Genomic DNA, 18063 nt, shown 5'->3' on the forward strand with positions numbered 1-18063 from the left:
GCGTAGCTGCTCGCCGCGTGCCAACGGCCACCTTTTACAGTGTTTTTGAAACATGCATTCCACATTGTCGAGGTTGCCGGTCTTAAAGGGGTTATGACACGCCAAAAATAAAATATGAGATAACAATACTGCTAGGACCCATTGTATGTTCCTATAATCCTGCTAAATATGTTTTGAAAATGGCACGATAGTTTCATGAATAAATCTATTTATATGCGGGTCCCTCGAAGGGGCGGATCCAAGAGGAATGGGACGCTGGCTCCCGTGCGGTGTCCCCTTGCACGCACTCACAAACTTGGCTCTCTTGGAGCCTCAAGCTTCAGCTTGCTTCCGCGTTTCAAGCATGCAGCCTGTCACGATTACGTCTACGGCATCGCTCGCCTTGTCAAAGTGTTCGACATTGATCGCAGCAGCGATGAGAGTGATTGCTATCAAGAGATGTTGGAAGCTATTCATTTTCACCGCGACCCACTGGCGACCAGCTCCAGCGGTGGCGAGTTACGGATCAACTTGCTGTGGTCACCATTTTCCGGGAATATCTCGCAGGCGCATGCAGGGTGGAGGCTCAATGGGCCAGGGACGAGAGCAAGAACAGTCTATGGGATACCGAGTTGCGTGGCTGTTTTGATCGTACCGCGGCGAGGAGAGCGAGCTTAGGCAATCATAGGGATGCCTAGAATGAGAGGAGGGGGGATGTGTTGTATAAAATGGGAAAAGGGGTTTAATGCCTATGCATTCTTTTCCCGTTTTATACAACATCCCCCCACCCCTCTTATTCTAGAATGAGAAAGGGTTCATGATCTCGTGGTTTATGGACACCATGACGTAACTAATTTTTGCAGTGTGGTCTGGTCGACAGATGAAAATGATAAAAAAAGAAAATGAAAGCCGTTTACAACTCTCTGCAACGCCGAATTAGAGCGCAGCTCTTGAGGAGGAGGAGAGAAGGGTACTGCAGGCCACGTGTTCTCGGGGGGGGTCACGTGATTCTGGGGGGTTACGTGACTACCCTCCCCGAAGTCACGTGACCTCAAGGGGAAGGGGGGTCATGTGACCCCCCCAGATCACGTGACCCCCAGAGAAATTTTTCCGCTAGATTTAGCGGGGAAATTTTTCCGCTAGATTTAGAGGGGAAATTTATCTGCTAAATTTAGCAGGGAAATTTACCCATAATGCACCGCACGCCGCTCAAGCCGAAAACGGGCGCCTTAGAGCTGCGCTCTAAAATTAATAAATTGATTATTTCTATTATTAGAGCTCTAAAAATAGCGTAACTTGGTGTATATACTAAGTATCCTATGAGCATTCCATTTTAAGAATTGTTTATCCGTTTAATTTTCGTGTCATAACCCTTTTAAAAACCTATAAGTGTGAGCTCGTTTTCAGCACGTCTAGCGAACAGTGCACTTGAACGTGGCGTGCAGCGAATACTTCCTAGATGGCAGTGCGACCTACAGACTGGGAAATATAGTACAGTACACATTTGTTCTCGCATGTACCACAATAAGTTCTGTCTGGTAAAACATCTCCACATGGCGAATGATGGTGATTGGGGCAAACCTCTGGTGGTGGTGATGATACTGATTTTGTTCATAGGTAGTGCTGATGGTGCCGATTTTTTTTTTATTGCTCATAGGTAGTGCTGTGTTCAGGGTTGCGTTGGTATGGAATGTGTGGTATGGAACATGGTTATATATGCATTTGAGCATTTGACTGCAGCACCCTCTCGTCTATAAACATTGAGCCAATGCATGCAAAGTTTAACGCGATTATATACGCATTTCACCGCAGCGCCCTCTCCTGTAGAGACATTGAGCGACTACATGCAACGTTTCATCCATGACATCCCCAGCTCTTGAGTTACTACCACATCTCAGAGCCCCCCACTCGTCCCGCAGTCGTGGCCGAGCGGTTAAGGCGATGGACTAGAAATCCATTAGGGTCCCCCCACACGGGTTTTAATCCTGTCGACTGCGCAAACACTTTTCCTTTTTTTAAGAAGGCAGATGAAATGGCAATCGATGAGAGCACGGACGCCGGACAATGCTAGACCCTAAAGAGCTGTGCCCCTAATATGCAGTTCCAGAGCCACCTTATAAATGTCACCAGTGCATCCTCTCGTATGAGATAGCGAGAACTCGGTTGTGAGCAGACGCAAGTATGCAAACTGGCCGTCGGAGAGGCCGCCACTCACGTAGCGGGCAGAAGGCCAATGTCGAGAGCGTCCCGCAGGTCAGGGGAGTATCTGCGAGAGTCTACGTCGAGACATAGCCGCTTGGGAGAGGCGGATGGGGTCTGCGTCTCGAGCCCGTCGCCGCCGTCCCTGGCGCGGACAAACAGGATATTCTGGTTGCTGGCACACGGCTTGAGGCAGTACTCCTCCACCGACATGATGCTCCCTTCGTCGGTTCTCCTGGAAAGAAAATGATGCAAGATGCGAGACTCGCAAGAATGGGAAGGAGTATGAAGTGAAATTTTGGGAGATTTGAGGCACGGTCTTTGGATAAACTGCTTTCCGGTCTGGAAACTTTGGTGGTTTCCACCGTGGTAAATTGCACCACCACAGGCAACGTAATCCATGTGAAAATAAAAAAAAATTAAATAAAATTCATTTTGCATTTATAGACACGCTGTTCACAAGCAAACCTGCATTTGCCCACACAAGGTGTGGGCACTGCGAGTGCGCAGTAACTGAATTCACGTGAAGTGAAGCACCTGTGCCTACGCAAGGCTGTCGACAGTGCCACTGCAGCGGCGTGACGTCAGGGCTGCGTGTTGGTCCATAGTGGTCTCAGTATCCCCCCTTTATCTTTGTGCCGGAGAAGTCGGGTATGCATCCGAAGCACCCTTTTTTTGCGTGAATTGCAATCAAATGGGTCGGGTGCTCCACTCTTGATTTCACGTCACGTCTCGATGCTATCAAGACGTGAAGTGAAATTTTTCACGCCGGAACTGGAAAGAATGTGCAAGTCCCTGTAGAAATTGGACAGTCATGGATCCTCCACCCTTGCCCTCTCGTTCACCCCCTCTTCATTTCACGGTTTCCCTCCTCCTTTCCATGCTCTCTTTAACACCCCCTTATGACAGTGATCTCGAGGGCACAACGCAAATTTTTGTTTCCGTAATCAGATGTTGTTGCTAAATGGAAGAATGTTGTTGTCTCGTTCTTTGTGTTTTCATCCTTTCAATTTCAGATATCTACATTTCAACATGCTCACCTTAATCAGCACCCTTCACATGGCATCTTAATTATTCCGAGGCAATATGAGCCCCAGGCCTCGAGTATAGAAGGTGTTTGCAATCGTCCATAATTTCGACAGGTTGGTCAGGTTTTACAAAAGAGTGGATGCACCCAGCGGCTTTCTTTGCGGTGGCCTCTCCAAACCCTCATCCATCAGTTAGGTCTCCGAGCGATCCGACTGGCTGACTCATAGCATCGGCAGTGTGCCTCTGGAGCTTCAAATTTTCCTTAGGGATATCTTTCCCATAGCAATCACGAAAAGGTTCCAATCCAGGTAATCTAAGAACCAAGCTTGAGGTATCAAAACAGCAAAAGGCACCCGGCGTATGCCCGGCGAAATACTGCACATCAACCTAAGACAACCTAGAGACCCTTAAATGCGCAACCAGAATCTCAGTTCTGTGGTATCTATAGACAGACACCAATAAGCCATGCTAGAGTACGGACACTTCAGTCAGGGTTCAGACCTGCAGTCTCAAGATTCGTAGGCTGGCACTTTACTTCGGGAAGCTACATGTGATGGAGTAACTACGGTAACTGCAATCACATAGTGTAAAACAACTTAATTTTCGCGAAAACCCAATTTTTGTGAATATCGCGAGTTGCCTACAATTTGCGAAAAATAGGTCCCCCAAACGATTTTGGTAAAATGTAAACACATTAGAATTTATAGTGAGATTCCACCGCGTCGTGAAAATTAGAACTTGCGAATCATTCCGAAATTTCAGATTTGACCTAAATAGCGCATTTCCGCAAAAAATAAGTCGTTTACAGTAATAAAAAGAACACTGACCCCCCCCCCCCCCCTTCTTTTTTTTGTCATGTGATTTAATATGGTGTCAGGATACTACCCAACCAATAATCTGCTGTAGCCACATGTATTTTTAATAAAGTAAAAAAGCTGAACTGCTCGGAACCGAAACATGTGGCTGATCCCAAACGCATTTTAACGCAACAGCGTTTAGGAGCTTGTGTCGCAGAAAATCTGGCGTCTGTGTCGGCGGGACCAAAAAATCCCATAATGCAATGCACCCAGCCACGTGTGTCATATGTGGCTGCACACATTGCATTATGGGAATCACCCACTAAATTTGGAGAAAAAAGTTCCCCGCCAAATGTAGCAAAAAAGTTTCCTGCCGAATTTAGCAAAACATTTTCCCGCCAAATTTAGCAAAACATTTTTCCCGCCAAATTCAGCAAAAAAAATTTTAGTTTTCCTGCCAGATTTAGCAGGCCAATAGGGTCATGTCACAGCCACGTGTGACGTCACGTGACGCCACTGACTAGACCACACACAGACATTTGCACGGCTAGGCAACAAGCACGTGCTAATATGAGAAGGCTTTGCGAACGGGATCCGATAACGCTATCGCGTTACACTCTTGAAGGCAAAGCATAGGCGTACGAAGATTTTTTTCTCCTCCGCTTCTCCGAAGAAGGTGACGGTGATGACGACAAACGTGCGATAAACTTGCATGAACTGTTTGTCGTGCGATTGCTTCACACTTATACACAAACTCAACTCTGTTTCGTCACAGCATGGTGGTAGCATGCTTCCGGTCTGGGGCTGTGGGCAGAAGTCACCATGCGAGACGTGCATTCCTGCGTTGTTTTGAAAGAAACCAGACCGACCTTCCTTCTCGTCAAAACGCCGCGACTGCAGCTGTACCAAAAAAGTCGAGAAAGATTTGAAGGTCAGTTTTCATGTGCTCGGTTTGTCTAAGAATGTGGATATGTGCCACGATCTGGGAAAACCAGAAGCCGTCGAACCACGATTGCATGAACGGGAAGCACTTTGGATTGAATTTACGGATACTTGTGGTCATCAGATTTATTTGTTTTGTTCCAACATAAACACGGGAAAACCGTCAAGTTGTAGCTGCGGATTACGCCCACTGTGTCTTCAAAATCAAATGGCCGTCTGCTCTTTAAAAAATTTCTGTTTGGCATCTGCTCTCTCAGATGACACTGCCCCGTAGACCAAACGTTGGCCCGGTAATTGCGATAAGAAGTAAGTGCAGGCCTCAAAAGACCCAAGTTTGAAGGTGGTTGGGGTATAGGCAGGCTCGGTGTAAACAGGAGATACAAGGAGATGTTATCATTGCTATCAGTGGCCATCATTGACTTGTTATTTCCAATTCACTTGGTCCGATTCTGCTTGCAATTTTAAGTATCAACGTCGACCATCTCAGCTATGGTTCACGCATTTGTAGCCCGAGCGACGTCGCAACTGAAAATTGCGAGAGGAATCTTATCATGCGAATCAGGCTTTAGCGTCCATTCTGTAGCACCCACACAGAATGAATCGCCGCATGTCACGTTATTCACTTGACGTTTTGCTGTGTAACGAGCCTCGCTAATTTCGCTGAGGCCGCTCAAGTAGTCAGACATTGCCAGGAAGGCGTAGAATCAACAATTCCAAAGCAAAAAAGAGCACGGGGACTCACACCGACGCCAACAACATCACATTTTAATGGTCTTTATGGGTGACGGCGAGCTTCTTGCCCATGCTCCATCGCGCATGTGCAGCGCCGGTGCCATCCACTAGGGGCGCTCCGGTTTGTTTGCAAACACGATCCAGTTGGTCTATATCCCTTCTGCCCTATGTTCTGCGCTTGAAGATCAAATGACCAATATCACGAATGACAGCTCCAAAGTAGCAGCCCCAGGTCCGTCGCAACACTGGCCCGTCATGCACTGCCATTGTGTCATCCAACCGGCGTTACGTCACCATAACGAAAATGACTTGTACACACACTTCCCCTGATCTGTGCAACTTTTTTTTCGCTGAACATATTTGCTACTTTTTTGAGGCCACAAAATTGGGGTTCATATTCTTTTCTATTTTTAATATTGAATCTGTGTCTTAGATGAGCCATGACTTTAAATATATTTGGTACACATAGTTTGAATGCCATGTGACGATGGAAACAAGAGTGAGCATGACTAAAACCCCGATTCTCGACCCGCTGTTTTCGGGTGGAAAGAACATAAATTTTGAGCCGAAAATTGTGTTCTGTGTAGTTGGGCTCTCATGGGTCATGTCCAAATAAAAACCTCAGCAAGCATAAATACCCTGTTAGTGTTCCTTAAAAAAAAAAAAAAAAAAAAAAAAAAAAAAAACTAAATCTAAAATAACAAATTCTTCTTTTTTTTTTTTTTTACATAAACAGAACAGGCACGTTTTAAAATAAATTTTCGTTGAAAAAAAAAATTTGTAGCCCAATATTTATGCTACAATACAAATCTTTCGATTGGCAGGCGAAACCGAGTTTGTACCCCTGCGGGAAGATGATAGAGGTTGTACCCAAATATAGCAAGTTACAGCTCAAGAAGGGGGGGTGAGGGAAAGAAAGGCCAGGGAGGAGGAAGCAGATGGAACGTTGGAGAAAAGAGGGGGAAACCTCCTCTCTCTAGCGTTTCGTGTGCTTCCTCCTCCCCGGCCTTCCTTTTCCTCGCCCTACCTTCTTGAGTTGCAACGGACTATGGCGTGCATTCCGAGTTCGCTGGATCTCGTGGGAACCATCAATATCATCATTATCCCACAGGGGTACATGTTCGGTTTCGCCTGCAAAATGAAATTCTTTTGCGACATAAAAATTAGGCAAAAAAGATTTTTTTTCAACATTTTTTTTTAACACATGTAAACCAGGTAGGAAAAAAAAGATAAAATATAGTGAGGGTGCAGGTGAACTGGTAAATATTAACCATGTTGAATTAACCTGAGACTGCAGTAGAAAGGAAACATCAAAACGATTTGATACATTGTCCTGTCCATTTTTTGTCCCTTCTACATTTTTGTGCTTCCTTTCTACACACCTCATTTTAATTGAACATGGAAAAGTAAAAAGTCCCCCACCCTAGTTTTAGCATTCTTTTAAGGAAGCAACATGCAATGGAGTAACTAAGATAACTGCGATCATGTGGATAACATTCTTGAAAGTCAGAGGCTGAACTAGTACATAAAGTGACAAAGAATTCTTTTGCAATTTAGTATGCATAGATGGATTCCACCCCAAAGCAGCCTTTTTCGCTCAATAAACTGCAAACTTCAATTAGTTTTGCATTAATTAGCAAGAAAAAAAAAGAAAAAAAGAAAAAAAAAAGTTGAAGGACAGAATGTTGAGAAAGAAGCAAAAATGTATAATATTTCCTTCATCTGTCAAAGTTTAGCCACTGGATCAGAAAAGTTGCCAACAACCTGCATTAAAATACAGATATATATATATATATATATATATATATATATATATATATAAAACCTTTACATTGACATCTTTTTAAGTTGCATTCTCGCTCGACCCTCTGAGCGAATTTTAATTTTATAGAACCTCCAGATAGTTGCACTGGCGCCAGATTCTTTTGTGGAAATTAAACTAAGTCTACATGTCTGACAAAAATGTTTATTCTACAAATTTTTCAGCAAATATGTTTCTAGCTGGATCTCAGTGTCTAGCATATGCACATATCTATTTTTTGCCTAATGTATAAACACAGTGGATTAACTTTGCACTACACCTCTGAATTGCAACAGAGAATATTGAGTCACCAGTTACCAGACTGCCTTCATGATTAGATGATGCAGAAAAGTGAAAACATACACAACAGTCATGTCTCGTTCATATATATCACATTAATATAGAGACAATCCGTCAAACCATTCTGCCCTGTTCAGACTATAAAAGTTTGGGAATGGTAGGTAAATATTGTAAATAACTTAATTTTCCCGAAAAAGCTTAATTTTCACGACTTAGAAATCATTGAAAAAACTTAGTCCCACAAATATATTACCCTATGGCAACACACACAGAGCATGCCACTTCAAATTACAAAATATAGTGCCCGCAAAATATTCCCAAAACACGCAATTTTGTGCTCACTATTGTTCATTGTACTTGTTTTGAGAAAGACAAGACCTGTGCACCAAACAATGGTGTGATTTTTCTGGGCTTTCTGACCAAACAAGAAACTTGCTCCTTTCTCCCCATTGTTTTCTACGACCATGAATAACAAAACAAGAAGAACATTAATGGTTCATGTGCACCTGTTATGCATAAAAATCCGGGTAGAAACTTCCTTGATAATTCAGAAGGCCTATCTCTATCTCTTTCTGGCATCAAGCAGAAGTAGAGAATGTGCCCCACAAGTAACAGACACATACTTCCTGAAGTGTTTGTGAAGACCAAGATCTAAAAGTTTTGAACAAATAAACTCTGTCTTTGCGGCCAGAATTGCAACCTGCTATACATGTTTTTTTTTTTTTTTTACCTTGATATATTGTTATAGAGAACTCCCATTATTTACAATTTATCTGGGGAAAGCTAGGAGGATTACAATCAATGAGGCATGACTGTATAACATTTTCTTTTCCTCAACCAACACACAAGTAAGTAAGCAAGTAATGTAACTTCATCTTGAGTAAAAGCATTCAGCCCTCCTCCATCTTCAGCACTGATGTCTCGCTTTGAGGGGGCCAGGAAATATAATCACTTTGTGCAAACCAATTCCAGCCTCAGTGGACCCCAAAGACATGGCATATTTTTTATGTACACACTATGGTGCCTCTATTAAAAAAAAAAAAAAAAAAAAAAAAAGTTAATTGTTTTCTGTTTTGCTTTTTAATGTAATAAAAGAAACTGAGGAAGATCTGAAGACAAATTAGATTAGATTTAGTTTTTCCAAAATTACATTTAGTTATTTTGTGCGCACAAATTTATCAAAAGAAACCCAACGTTAACGCTTTTAGTTGTACAGCATCAACAAATAAGCCAAATAGGAAATCAAAAGCTACTGCAGAAATATGCCTAACATTTAATGTGAAAGCAGTAAAAACAGTAAAATAAAATCGCAAAATTTGCAGAGTACATACTATTTTGCAATAGACTTTTGAAAAGAGATAAAAAAAATTGAAATTATTCCTTGTAAGATCCGATTTGTGAAGAACAAATCTCTCTCTCTCCCTTCTTTTAAAAATATTTTCCCAAATAATGCATTCTATTAGCTATCACCAGGACCTTGAGTGTGATTGCAATCATAGCTTAACCCTAAAGCTGCAATCCCTCTCACTACGAGAGGATGAGATCCACTTTACGTAGCGTCATCCTAACAAGGTCGTCGAAAAAAGAAAAAAGGCTTAGAGCCAAGATGGCGAACGAGGATAGCAGACGACGCTGACGCGTCCGCGGTTTGTTTCCCGCGTTATTATCTAAGCAGAGATAAGGTCGCTCGAAAAGACAATTGAAAGTCCTTGCCAGACAATGGACCTATCTGTAGCATCAAGTGGTACTATCAAGAAGTCCACAGCGTTCGAGCCTCCCATCTTACCGAATAAAGCGGGATGTGTGGAAGCAGACGATCTCCAGCAACCTGCTGCGGAGTCTCCCAACCGAAAAATTTTACTACGCCAGCTGCGGGGTTTGCCAGTGTTACAATGATAAAAAAAGAAAAAGCCACCTGTGATACAGGTTGTGCTCGCGTGTATTTTTGCTTTTACCTTTGTAGATCCATATCGTCCTTTCAACGGTCCGTAGTTTACTCCACACGTGGCAGACAGTAACCGTTAAAGTGGCATTTTTGAATGGCTAAGGTTAGAACAGCGGAACTGATGCGGATCCACACGAATTTATCGAGCACGCTGAAATGCCTTAGGTTTCGGTGTAGGTTTCAGCTGTTTTAGATAAGAAATGTTCCTTGGCACGATCGGGCTCTGTGCATATCACCGTGGTAACTCACTGAATATTTATCGAATTTCACCACACCGACCATGAGCGCATGGTCATATGTTGGGTGTTTCCTAGACGACGGCACACAGCCCAGATATATAGTCTTCTAGTACACCATAGCCCAGATAAGATATTCGTATGTGCCCTAGAAAAACCTAAATAAATCGCAGTAAAAGAAAGAATAAAAAAATATCTCGGATTTACTGAAGGCCGTGGTCACATTGCTATGGTAGATAGCAATGTGAGCGCGGTTTCTGCGATAAAATAGAGATCGAAATTATCAAGAAATCGCGCGTCAAAAATCCTGAGCCTTGCTGTACTCCTTCTGTACGAGGGAAGATATTTTACAAAATTAATCAGTCAGTTGATCCCAATCAAACAAAGCTAGATGACAAATAAAAAATGAAAGGCACAGAGAACCCAATTCGAAGAAAGTCGAGTTCGAAACGTTGCAACAGCATGTCGTGTTAATTTAACGCGCTAAAAAGAAGGCACTGCCATTGCATTTGCGCAGACAGGAAAGCAAAACCGCACAAGCAGGAAACACGTTAGCGCGCACAAACAGTATCGCATCGCACAGCAACTTCCCCGTCTACGTTTACCAGGAAACCAGTAACGCAACACCGCGCATTACCGCTGGCAAATTAGCCTTGGGAATATTTGCATGTTCTTACTTTCAGACGGGCAGGAAGCATGCAGCTGTCGAGCTTGCAGTCCACAAAACCGCGTTCTTCGCTGCTTTGAGCGCGCGCCGTGGGTGCTGGCTCGGCCAAGCGCGCGAAGCGATGGATGCTGGCTCGATTTTTCTTTTTCTTGTTTCTTTTTAATTGAGTTCGTGTATCACGTTCTAGCTCGCGATCAAAGAAGAAAAAAAGAAAAGAACAAAACGCCAGCATGAAGTCATAACGACTAGGAAAAAAAATAATGAAGAGAAAAAAGAAAAAGAAAAGCCGACTGGACAAGACAAGCCTCGCAGGAAAGTTCAGGTTACACTCGATAGAAAGGCGAGACGCGATCTTGAAAGCCCATGCCACTATTCTGCCGCCGGCTACGGAGCTTGCGATTGCGTTAGGAGGTACAGTACGAGCATTCGCGGAAACAGTGCCAAGTTTCAATAAGGAACACAGCTCTTACCTCATCTAACCAAGCCGGTCGTGATCTAACGATCTAACCATGCGTAGCCGGTCTGGAAAGGTTTCCCGGGCTTGGAGTACCGCTCGTAAACTTTGCTTGCTTGCATGGCTCCATAAGAGCGGGTAGATAGTAGCACTGCACGTTTTGCGGTATTCAGCGTTTTGCAGCCACTTTATCTGCCGCCAAATGTTCCCGCAACTTTGCACATCTTTTTGGCGGCTTTTGATAAATCCCGCCCACTTCGCTGACTGGAAGAACACGTTCGACAGACGCCCGCCGCGACGACTGGCGCGAAAAAGTGAAGGATTGTGAAGGAAAAGAAGTACAAAAGCGACAAAAGATCCAGACGCGTTCTATTAGGTATTCCTGAAAGCCTTTCGAGACTTCCTGACGTCAGGACACGGTTTTCGTACGAGCAGTCAGGGCAGCCAGTTGCCGTTGGAGTTACTAGATTGAGTGCAGTTAATGTCTTTAGAGTGACTAAAGTTAATTATGTCCAGCGTTGTAACTTTTTGTTTTATTAATATAAACTAAAATTATCTCGCAAGTTAATAATTTTATACAACATGTAAAACCCCATAATTACGGAAAAACAAAACAACTTCAAAGTTTGACGTCATTACTCTACCATTCTTACTTTCACTTGTTGACCTGAATCGAACAAGTAGAATGCAGTGACGGGATCAAACACAACACGGGGGGAGATTGTTTTTGTTCGGAAATAGCTCTTCCCCGTTCGTTGTTTGCTGATGGGAAATTCGATCAAACCACACATCCAGAATGCCGGCAAGACGGGCGTCTGCCAGTTGGCCAACAGCAACCTCAAAGAGGTGAGAATCCGCGACAGCGACTTAAAGTTCGGCTGACGGTGACTTGGTCCGACGAGTCGAGTCGATTGACCTCCCTGTTCACGTGCGACCGTGCGCCGACACGGCAATTAGTCGACTAATCTGCAGCGTCGACTTACCCGGCAATCTTTAATCCACTCCTGTGTTGTAAGATGCACATATCTGTCAACTGGGTGGGGCGGAGAATGTCGAGACGTAGTCTGGCGAATCTCGCGCGGCGCCACCGCCGTCGACTTGAGGTGCCTCAAGTCGAGTTCAGCCTTTCCGGGGAACAAGGCATATGCATTCCACAACTTTCAAATGATACGTTATCGTGGTCAACGTTGGTCGTGATGTAGTGAATGTGAGGGTTGCAGCCGTGAAGAAAAGGGGCATTAAACAGCACATTGTCAACTTTGGGTCTTTGCAGTCGATTTCAACCTTTCCAGTGACAGCTTTAAGACTATCCATTATCGTGATAATACGAATAAAGCAGCGCAAATAGGAGAAGGACATACAAGTAAGATAAAAACGGGCAAACTGGTTAATGTTACACATTTAAAAAAAAACAAAAAAAAAAAACGACGACGGACGAAGGGGACGACCAACTGAAACGTTTTATGTTTGTCCCCTTCGTCTGTCTTCTCCAATTTTTTTTTTTTGTTTTTTAATATGTTGAGACGTTTTGCGGGTGTCCCCTTGTTCGTCCGTCGTCTCCAGCTTTTTCCAAATATAAGATAGAGCAGGCGCTACTTGCTTCTCCTTCCTATTTGCGCTATTTGTACCGAATTGTATCAACTAGTCCAACAACATATCTTTGCTATTATTTGTGATGTAAATATAAGAGCCATAATCATAATAATAATAATAATAATAAAAGCTAAACGGGCTTGTGGCTCACACATGTGCAGAGTTCACTGACCCCATAAATTGAGTAAGGTGTGAACATGTAAGAGCGCTCTTACGTTTTACCCTCATAATCAATACATGGCTTGCACATTCAAAGAGTGCTCCAATGACCATCACAGAAAAGAAGGAGCTCCCCTCTTTCAGGATCCTCTTTTGTGCTTCCTGGAATTGCACAACTGTTGCTATTATCCTCCCAGAAGATTATAGAAGATTAACCCGTCACTCAAAATTCATACAAAAGCAGCTTCTCCCTCATTCCCTTGCATGGTGGTCAAAAGTGTGCGATGTGACGTCAGTGCAAGTCATACATATATGTCATAGCCTATAACTAGGGTTCGGAGTTTTCGGTTTAAACCGATAAAAGTACGCCGAATCCATTTTCGGGAATTCGGTTTTAACCGAAAAAGGTCAGTTTGTAGGTTTGGCGTTTTCGGTTTAAACCGATAAAAGTATGTCTAATCCATTTTCTAAAATTCGGTTTTAACCGAAAAAGGTCAGTTTTTTAGGGCGGCGTCGAGGTGGGAGGGGGGGGGGGAGGGGGGGGGGAGAGAGAGAGAGAGAGAGAGAGGATTTTGCAAGGCTCGTCATTGTGTGACGTCTTCGTGATTGCCCTCTCCCAAAGTTCAACATGCAAAAAAAGAGATCTTGGATTGGCCTTCGCGGGACATCTGTGTCCTTTCTGTGATCGGGCTTAGTGTTAGTGTGTCCAGTTCCAGGTCCTAATGCACTTCAGAGGGCATAGAGGAAAGCCGCAAATACCTTTCTTAACACCCTCTCTCAAACTTCCCTGTGATTAATAACATAAATGCAATAGATTTTTTTTTTTTTCTTTTGCCATTCTGCTGGTTCTTGTATGGTCATCGCCTCAGACGGTCACGTTGTCAGAATGGGAAGGGAAAAGAAGTGCGCTGAAGATTATGCCCGCGAATTCCGCGATGTTGAGGTGTGTCCTGACGGAAGTTGCAGCGAACACCACTTATGTATATGTGCCGTTATTCTTTGAGTGATCACAAATATCACAGCTACTAGGATCATCTGACCCGGTGTCCGATGGTGTTTCTTTAATATTCACCGAAAAAAAACTTTCTTGGGAATAGATATACACCGAAAAAAACCGAAAAATTAGTTTTAAAATAAACACCAAAAAAAGTACGCCGAATTTTGAAAATATAAATATCGAAAACGCGGAACCCTACCTATAACTAGGGTTCGGAGTTTTCGGTCTAAACCGATAAAAAAAAAAAAAAAAAAAAGTACGCCGAATTCATTTTCGGAAATTCGGTTTTAACTGAAAATGGTCAGTTTGTAGGTTCAGCATTTTCGGTTTAAATCGATAAAAACCGATAACAGTACGTCTAATTTGTTTTCTAAAATTTGGTTTTAACCGAAAAGGTAAGTTTTTATGGCCGCGTCGAGGTGGGTGGGGGAGGGGGGATAGAGAGGGGGCTTTGCAAGGTTTGAAACTGTGTGACGTCTTCGTGATTGCCCTTCTTCCAAGGTTCAACATGCAACAAAAAGAGGTCTTGGATTGTCCTGCGTGGGACATCTGTGTCTTTTCTGTAGTCAGGCTTTGTGTGTAAAGTTCCCGGTCCTAAAAAAAAAAGTTTGGATGTGGACTAATATTAGGTTTTTCGCTTCATGCACTTTGGAGGACGTCGAGAAAACTATTTAACGCCTTTCTTAACACCCTGTTCCTTGTAATGGAAAACATAAATACAATAAATATATATTTTTTTCCATTCTGTTGGTTTTTGTGTGGTCATCACATCAGACGGCCACGTCGTCAGAATGGGAAGGAAAAAGAAGTGCGCTGAAGATTACGCCCGCAAATTCGCGATTTTGAGGTGTGTCCTGATGCAAGTTGTAGCGAAAACCATGTATGCAGGGTGTCGAACCGGAACCGAACCGAAAACCGGAACAGAACCGTTATTTTTAGCCGAACCGGAACTGAACCGAACCGAAATCTTCGCCGCCATCTTGGAACCGAACCGGAATCGAACCGAAAAAAAATATAACGGTAACCGGTTCAAAACGGTTCAAGGTAATATTTCTTTTTTTTTTTCTTTTTTGTTAGTATCACAAAATGAACATATGGGAACAAAAAATTGGCTGCTGTATTTATATGTATTGATCAAATCGTCATATACAGAATTGCAATGAATGATAAATTGTAGGTTTTTGTGGCACCTTTGTATTGGCACTATGATTAACCATGTGTCACGTGGTCACGTGACGTCATGGTGTCACTACACGTTGTCAAGTAATGTCATGTGGCCTCGTGACATCACGTGACTCACTGCGTCAACCTGATCCAATTGAAGGAAGTCATTAGATGTATTAACCTTGTGGACAGCATGACATAACATGACATAACGATTTCGCACCGAGAGTCACGTGACACCATGATGTAAGCGATTTTCATAACCCCTACTTCAGTGCTCGGGCTCATGACAATCAGCATTGCCAAACATTCGGGTAACGGCTCATGTCAATTAAATATGATAATTAATAGCCCAACTCTAACAATATCTGAAGCTCAGCACAAGCTTTTGCTTTCCAAACCCTATCCGCCTAGGGCATGACTGTGATGAACACTGGCGGCATATAATTAGCGTCAGATCACGTGGCCGCTTGTTAAATTGCGAGTTGGGGAGATATCGACAGCTGTCTCTGTCCTTTATTTTTTCTGCATCTGTTATTAAGGAAAACTAATGAATGTTTCCGCAAGCTATCAACGTCAGGGGTTATTTCTTAACACTATTTATTGAAAGTACGAAAAAAAAAGTTGCAAGACCAATTTTACATTATTGAGGCACCGAAACATTTTTTCGTTGTTGCTGAACTGCATCTGAAAGATGTCTCTGAGAATAGAAGTTCTTAAATGACTAAATGCGACTTAATATTATGACGTCACATAGAACACGTGTTTACGGAAGGAATACATAAAAAAGATATTTTAGTGACCTCAGAGGAACAGCCGAACGTTGGCAGTCGCTGTAAGTCTCACAGCAGCCTGGTTTTCAAGTTATTGCCTAAGTTTCGACCCCCTCTGAATTTTGCTGAAATTAGCTATAAAAATATTTGTATAAATTACTAAATACTACTCAGGATCACTCTTTAACGTTAATAACTGATTGAACTTGGCTTTGCTTTTTTTTTTCTAGGCAATGGCAGTCACCAAAAAATTAGAGAAATATGAGCATCGTTCATCCCCTCAACTCGGAGCCAGAAGCGGCCATGTGGCCTGGTGCCTGTCTTATGCCGCCAACGTTAGTCATACCCCCCCGCGCTGGGGTTTTAAAGGAAGAAAACGCGTGCTGGAGCTCCAGGTATTGTTAGAGTTCGACTATTCTCATCACCGCAGTGATGAGAATAGTCGAACTTCGGTAGTGGCACACGCAGTGATGAGAATAGTCGAACTTGGGCAGTGGCACAAGAGCCACTACCCAAGTGTCCGCCGAGGCATTGATTGTTACGATCCGATGTACGGTGCTCACGCAGCTCTCCTGTTCAATCTATGAGCCGCGCTCGACTGTCGACAGGCGGGTGATTTTGATCCCACAATTACGATATCAATCTTTGGGAAGGCAAGATTAAAAGAAATAGTCTCATTTAATACCCGCCATATCACAGCGACAAAGAAGCTTCTGAGTCAGTGGCGGCCTATGCGAGTACACTTGAGCCAGAGGACCAGTACGCCTCGGAAAAGTCATGAACATTCGAACCCGATATCGTTTCATGACCCCTTTAAACTTCACGGGGTGTAAAATAAAAGCAACGAAGGGTTGCGGTTAACAAGTGTCAAATAAAATTGTCGAATTAACAGACACAAAACGAAGGAGGCAATCCCTCAGGAATACTTTCAGCCTTTCTACTCTGGTGAAGAAGGAAGACCAGAAAAGCTGTTCTATGGTGGGAATGAAGTAATGGCCGGCCGCAAGTCGGCAAGTCAGAGTGGAAAGGCTGGAAAGGTTGCCGCCATCTATGAGCGACGGCGGCAACCAGGCAACCGGCAAGCCGGTTGTCTGGTTGCCGTCGTCCTTTATAGATGGCGGTAGCTGTCCAGAGTTTAGTGTCATTATTTGTTTTCTGACGGACACGACACTGGGGAAACTATAACCCTTAACAGCACCGCTGTATAAAGGAGTGTGTCTGTTTGTTGGGGGGGGGGGGTGGGAGGGGAGGGGAGGGGAGGGGAGGGGAGGGGAGGGGAGGGGAGGGGGGAGTTTTAAAAACATTTTGTGTTGTAAAGGTTCCTCTTCCCTGCATCTTTGGTGAAGACCAAAAAGCGTGACCCCGGAAACTACTTTGTTTGCAAAAACGCTCTTGCCAAAAAGCATGTTTTCGTCGTGCCAGACGCTCGCGCCGTTCCTCACGACGATGCGCTAAGAATAATATTACGTGCCTTTCAAATACTTGGCTTTTACTGAGCTTGAACCTCCTGCAGCGTGCCTTTTGCTTAGTCGAATTCGATTTTCTCAGCAAGAAGAAATCACAATGACCACCAGCCTATAGTGTGATGACGTCACGTGCATACCATGTTAAACAGTTCAGCTTTCAGGTGAAATGTGATGTTTGCAACACTAGCAATAGATGTCCTAATTGTAAAGTTGTGCAGTATTTTTAGCAGTCTCGCGATGAGATATCGCAGCCTTGAGAAATGTTTGAGCGCGTGACTACTCTAGCATAGTGTCGTAAAGTGAGGGCCCAAAATGAGTGCAGGTAAAACCGAATATAACATTAGCCTCCCGCGGCAGTATTTCGCGAAGTTTCGGGCTCACACAAGCTGATGAAATGTAATTTATACCACGATTTTAAGAATCTTTGTCTGTCTTTCGCGCTATTTATGTAAAATCATGAATTTCCTTACGTGCACCTTTACGCATCTCTTTTTGCAGTAAGGCGTTCTGCAAGGGATTATTTGGAAAAATAACATTAGTTATCTCTCTCTTTTTGAACATTTCGTGTATTTGACTTCCAATCCATCATGTGAGCACAGAGTCTTTTTGAGCATACCCTGCAACGCGATGTTTCACACTGCCAATCAGCAAACAGAAAAACACTTTTACGCAGACTCTACAGCTCGTGTAGTTTCGAGTATCGTCCTTCCGCGTCGGTCTCAAGCGGTTATGTGAACTTTGTAAAGTAAAATTTATTGATAAATATAAAATATATTTAATTACTAACTGAATAATTCACAACATAAATAGAGGGCCGACCACCCTAAAGC

At 43.4% G+C, this 18063-nt stretch overlaps 2 protein-coding genes across 3 annotated transcripts in view; one reads left to right on the forward strand and one right to left on the reverse strand.

Annotated features, from left to right (window-relative positions):
* The window catches only part of LOC120836421 (transcription factor E2F7), a 30546-nt gene extending 19090 nt beyond the window's left edge, over positions 1 to 11456 (reverse strand). The window contains exons 1-2 of one of the 2 annotated variants that reach the window (XM_040205300.2): positions 11098 to 11456; positions 2195 to 2413 (exon numbers count right to left, since the gene is read on the reverse strand). In XM_040205300.2, coding sequence (XP_040061234.1) covers positions 2195 to 2413; positions 11098 to 11102 — 224 coding nt within the window. In that variant the 5' untranslated portion in view covers positions 11103 to 11456. Of the gene's footprint in view, positions 1 to 2194; positions 2414 to 10637; positions 10737 to 11097 lie in introns of those variants that run through there. The other variant, XM_040205301.3, reaches the window with a different exon arrangement.
* A 251-nt stretch (positions 11457 to 11707) lies between these two features.
* Positions 11708 to 18063, forward strand: part of LOC8040809 (leucine-rich repeat-containing protein 57) — a 29650-nt gene continuing 23294 nt past the window's right edge. The window contains exon 1 of the mRNA XM_040205289.2: positions 11708 to 11927. Within this exon, the coding sequence (XP_040061223.1) occupies positions 11847 to 11927 (81 nt within the window). The 5' untranslated portion in view covers positions 11708 to 11846. The remainder of the gene's footprint in view (positions 11928 to 18063) is intronic.

This window comes from Ixodes scapularis, unplaced genomic scaffold (genome assembly GCF_016920785.2).
Source record: "Ixodes scapularis isolate PalLabHiFi unplaced genomic scaffold, ASM1692078v2 PGA_scaffold4__175_contigs__length_147842914, whole genome shotgun sequence".
NCBI lineage: Eukaryota > Metazoa > Arthropoda > Arachnida > Ixodida > Ixodidae > Ixodes > Ixodes scapularis.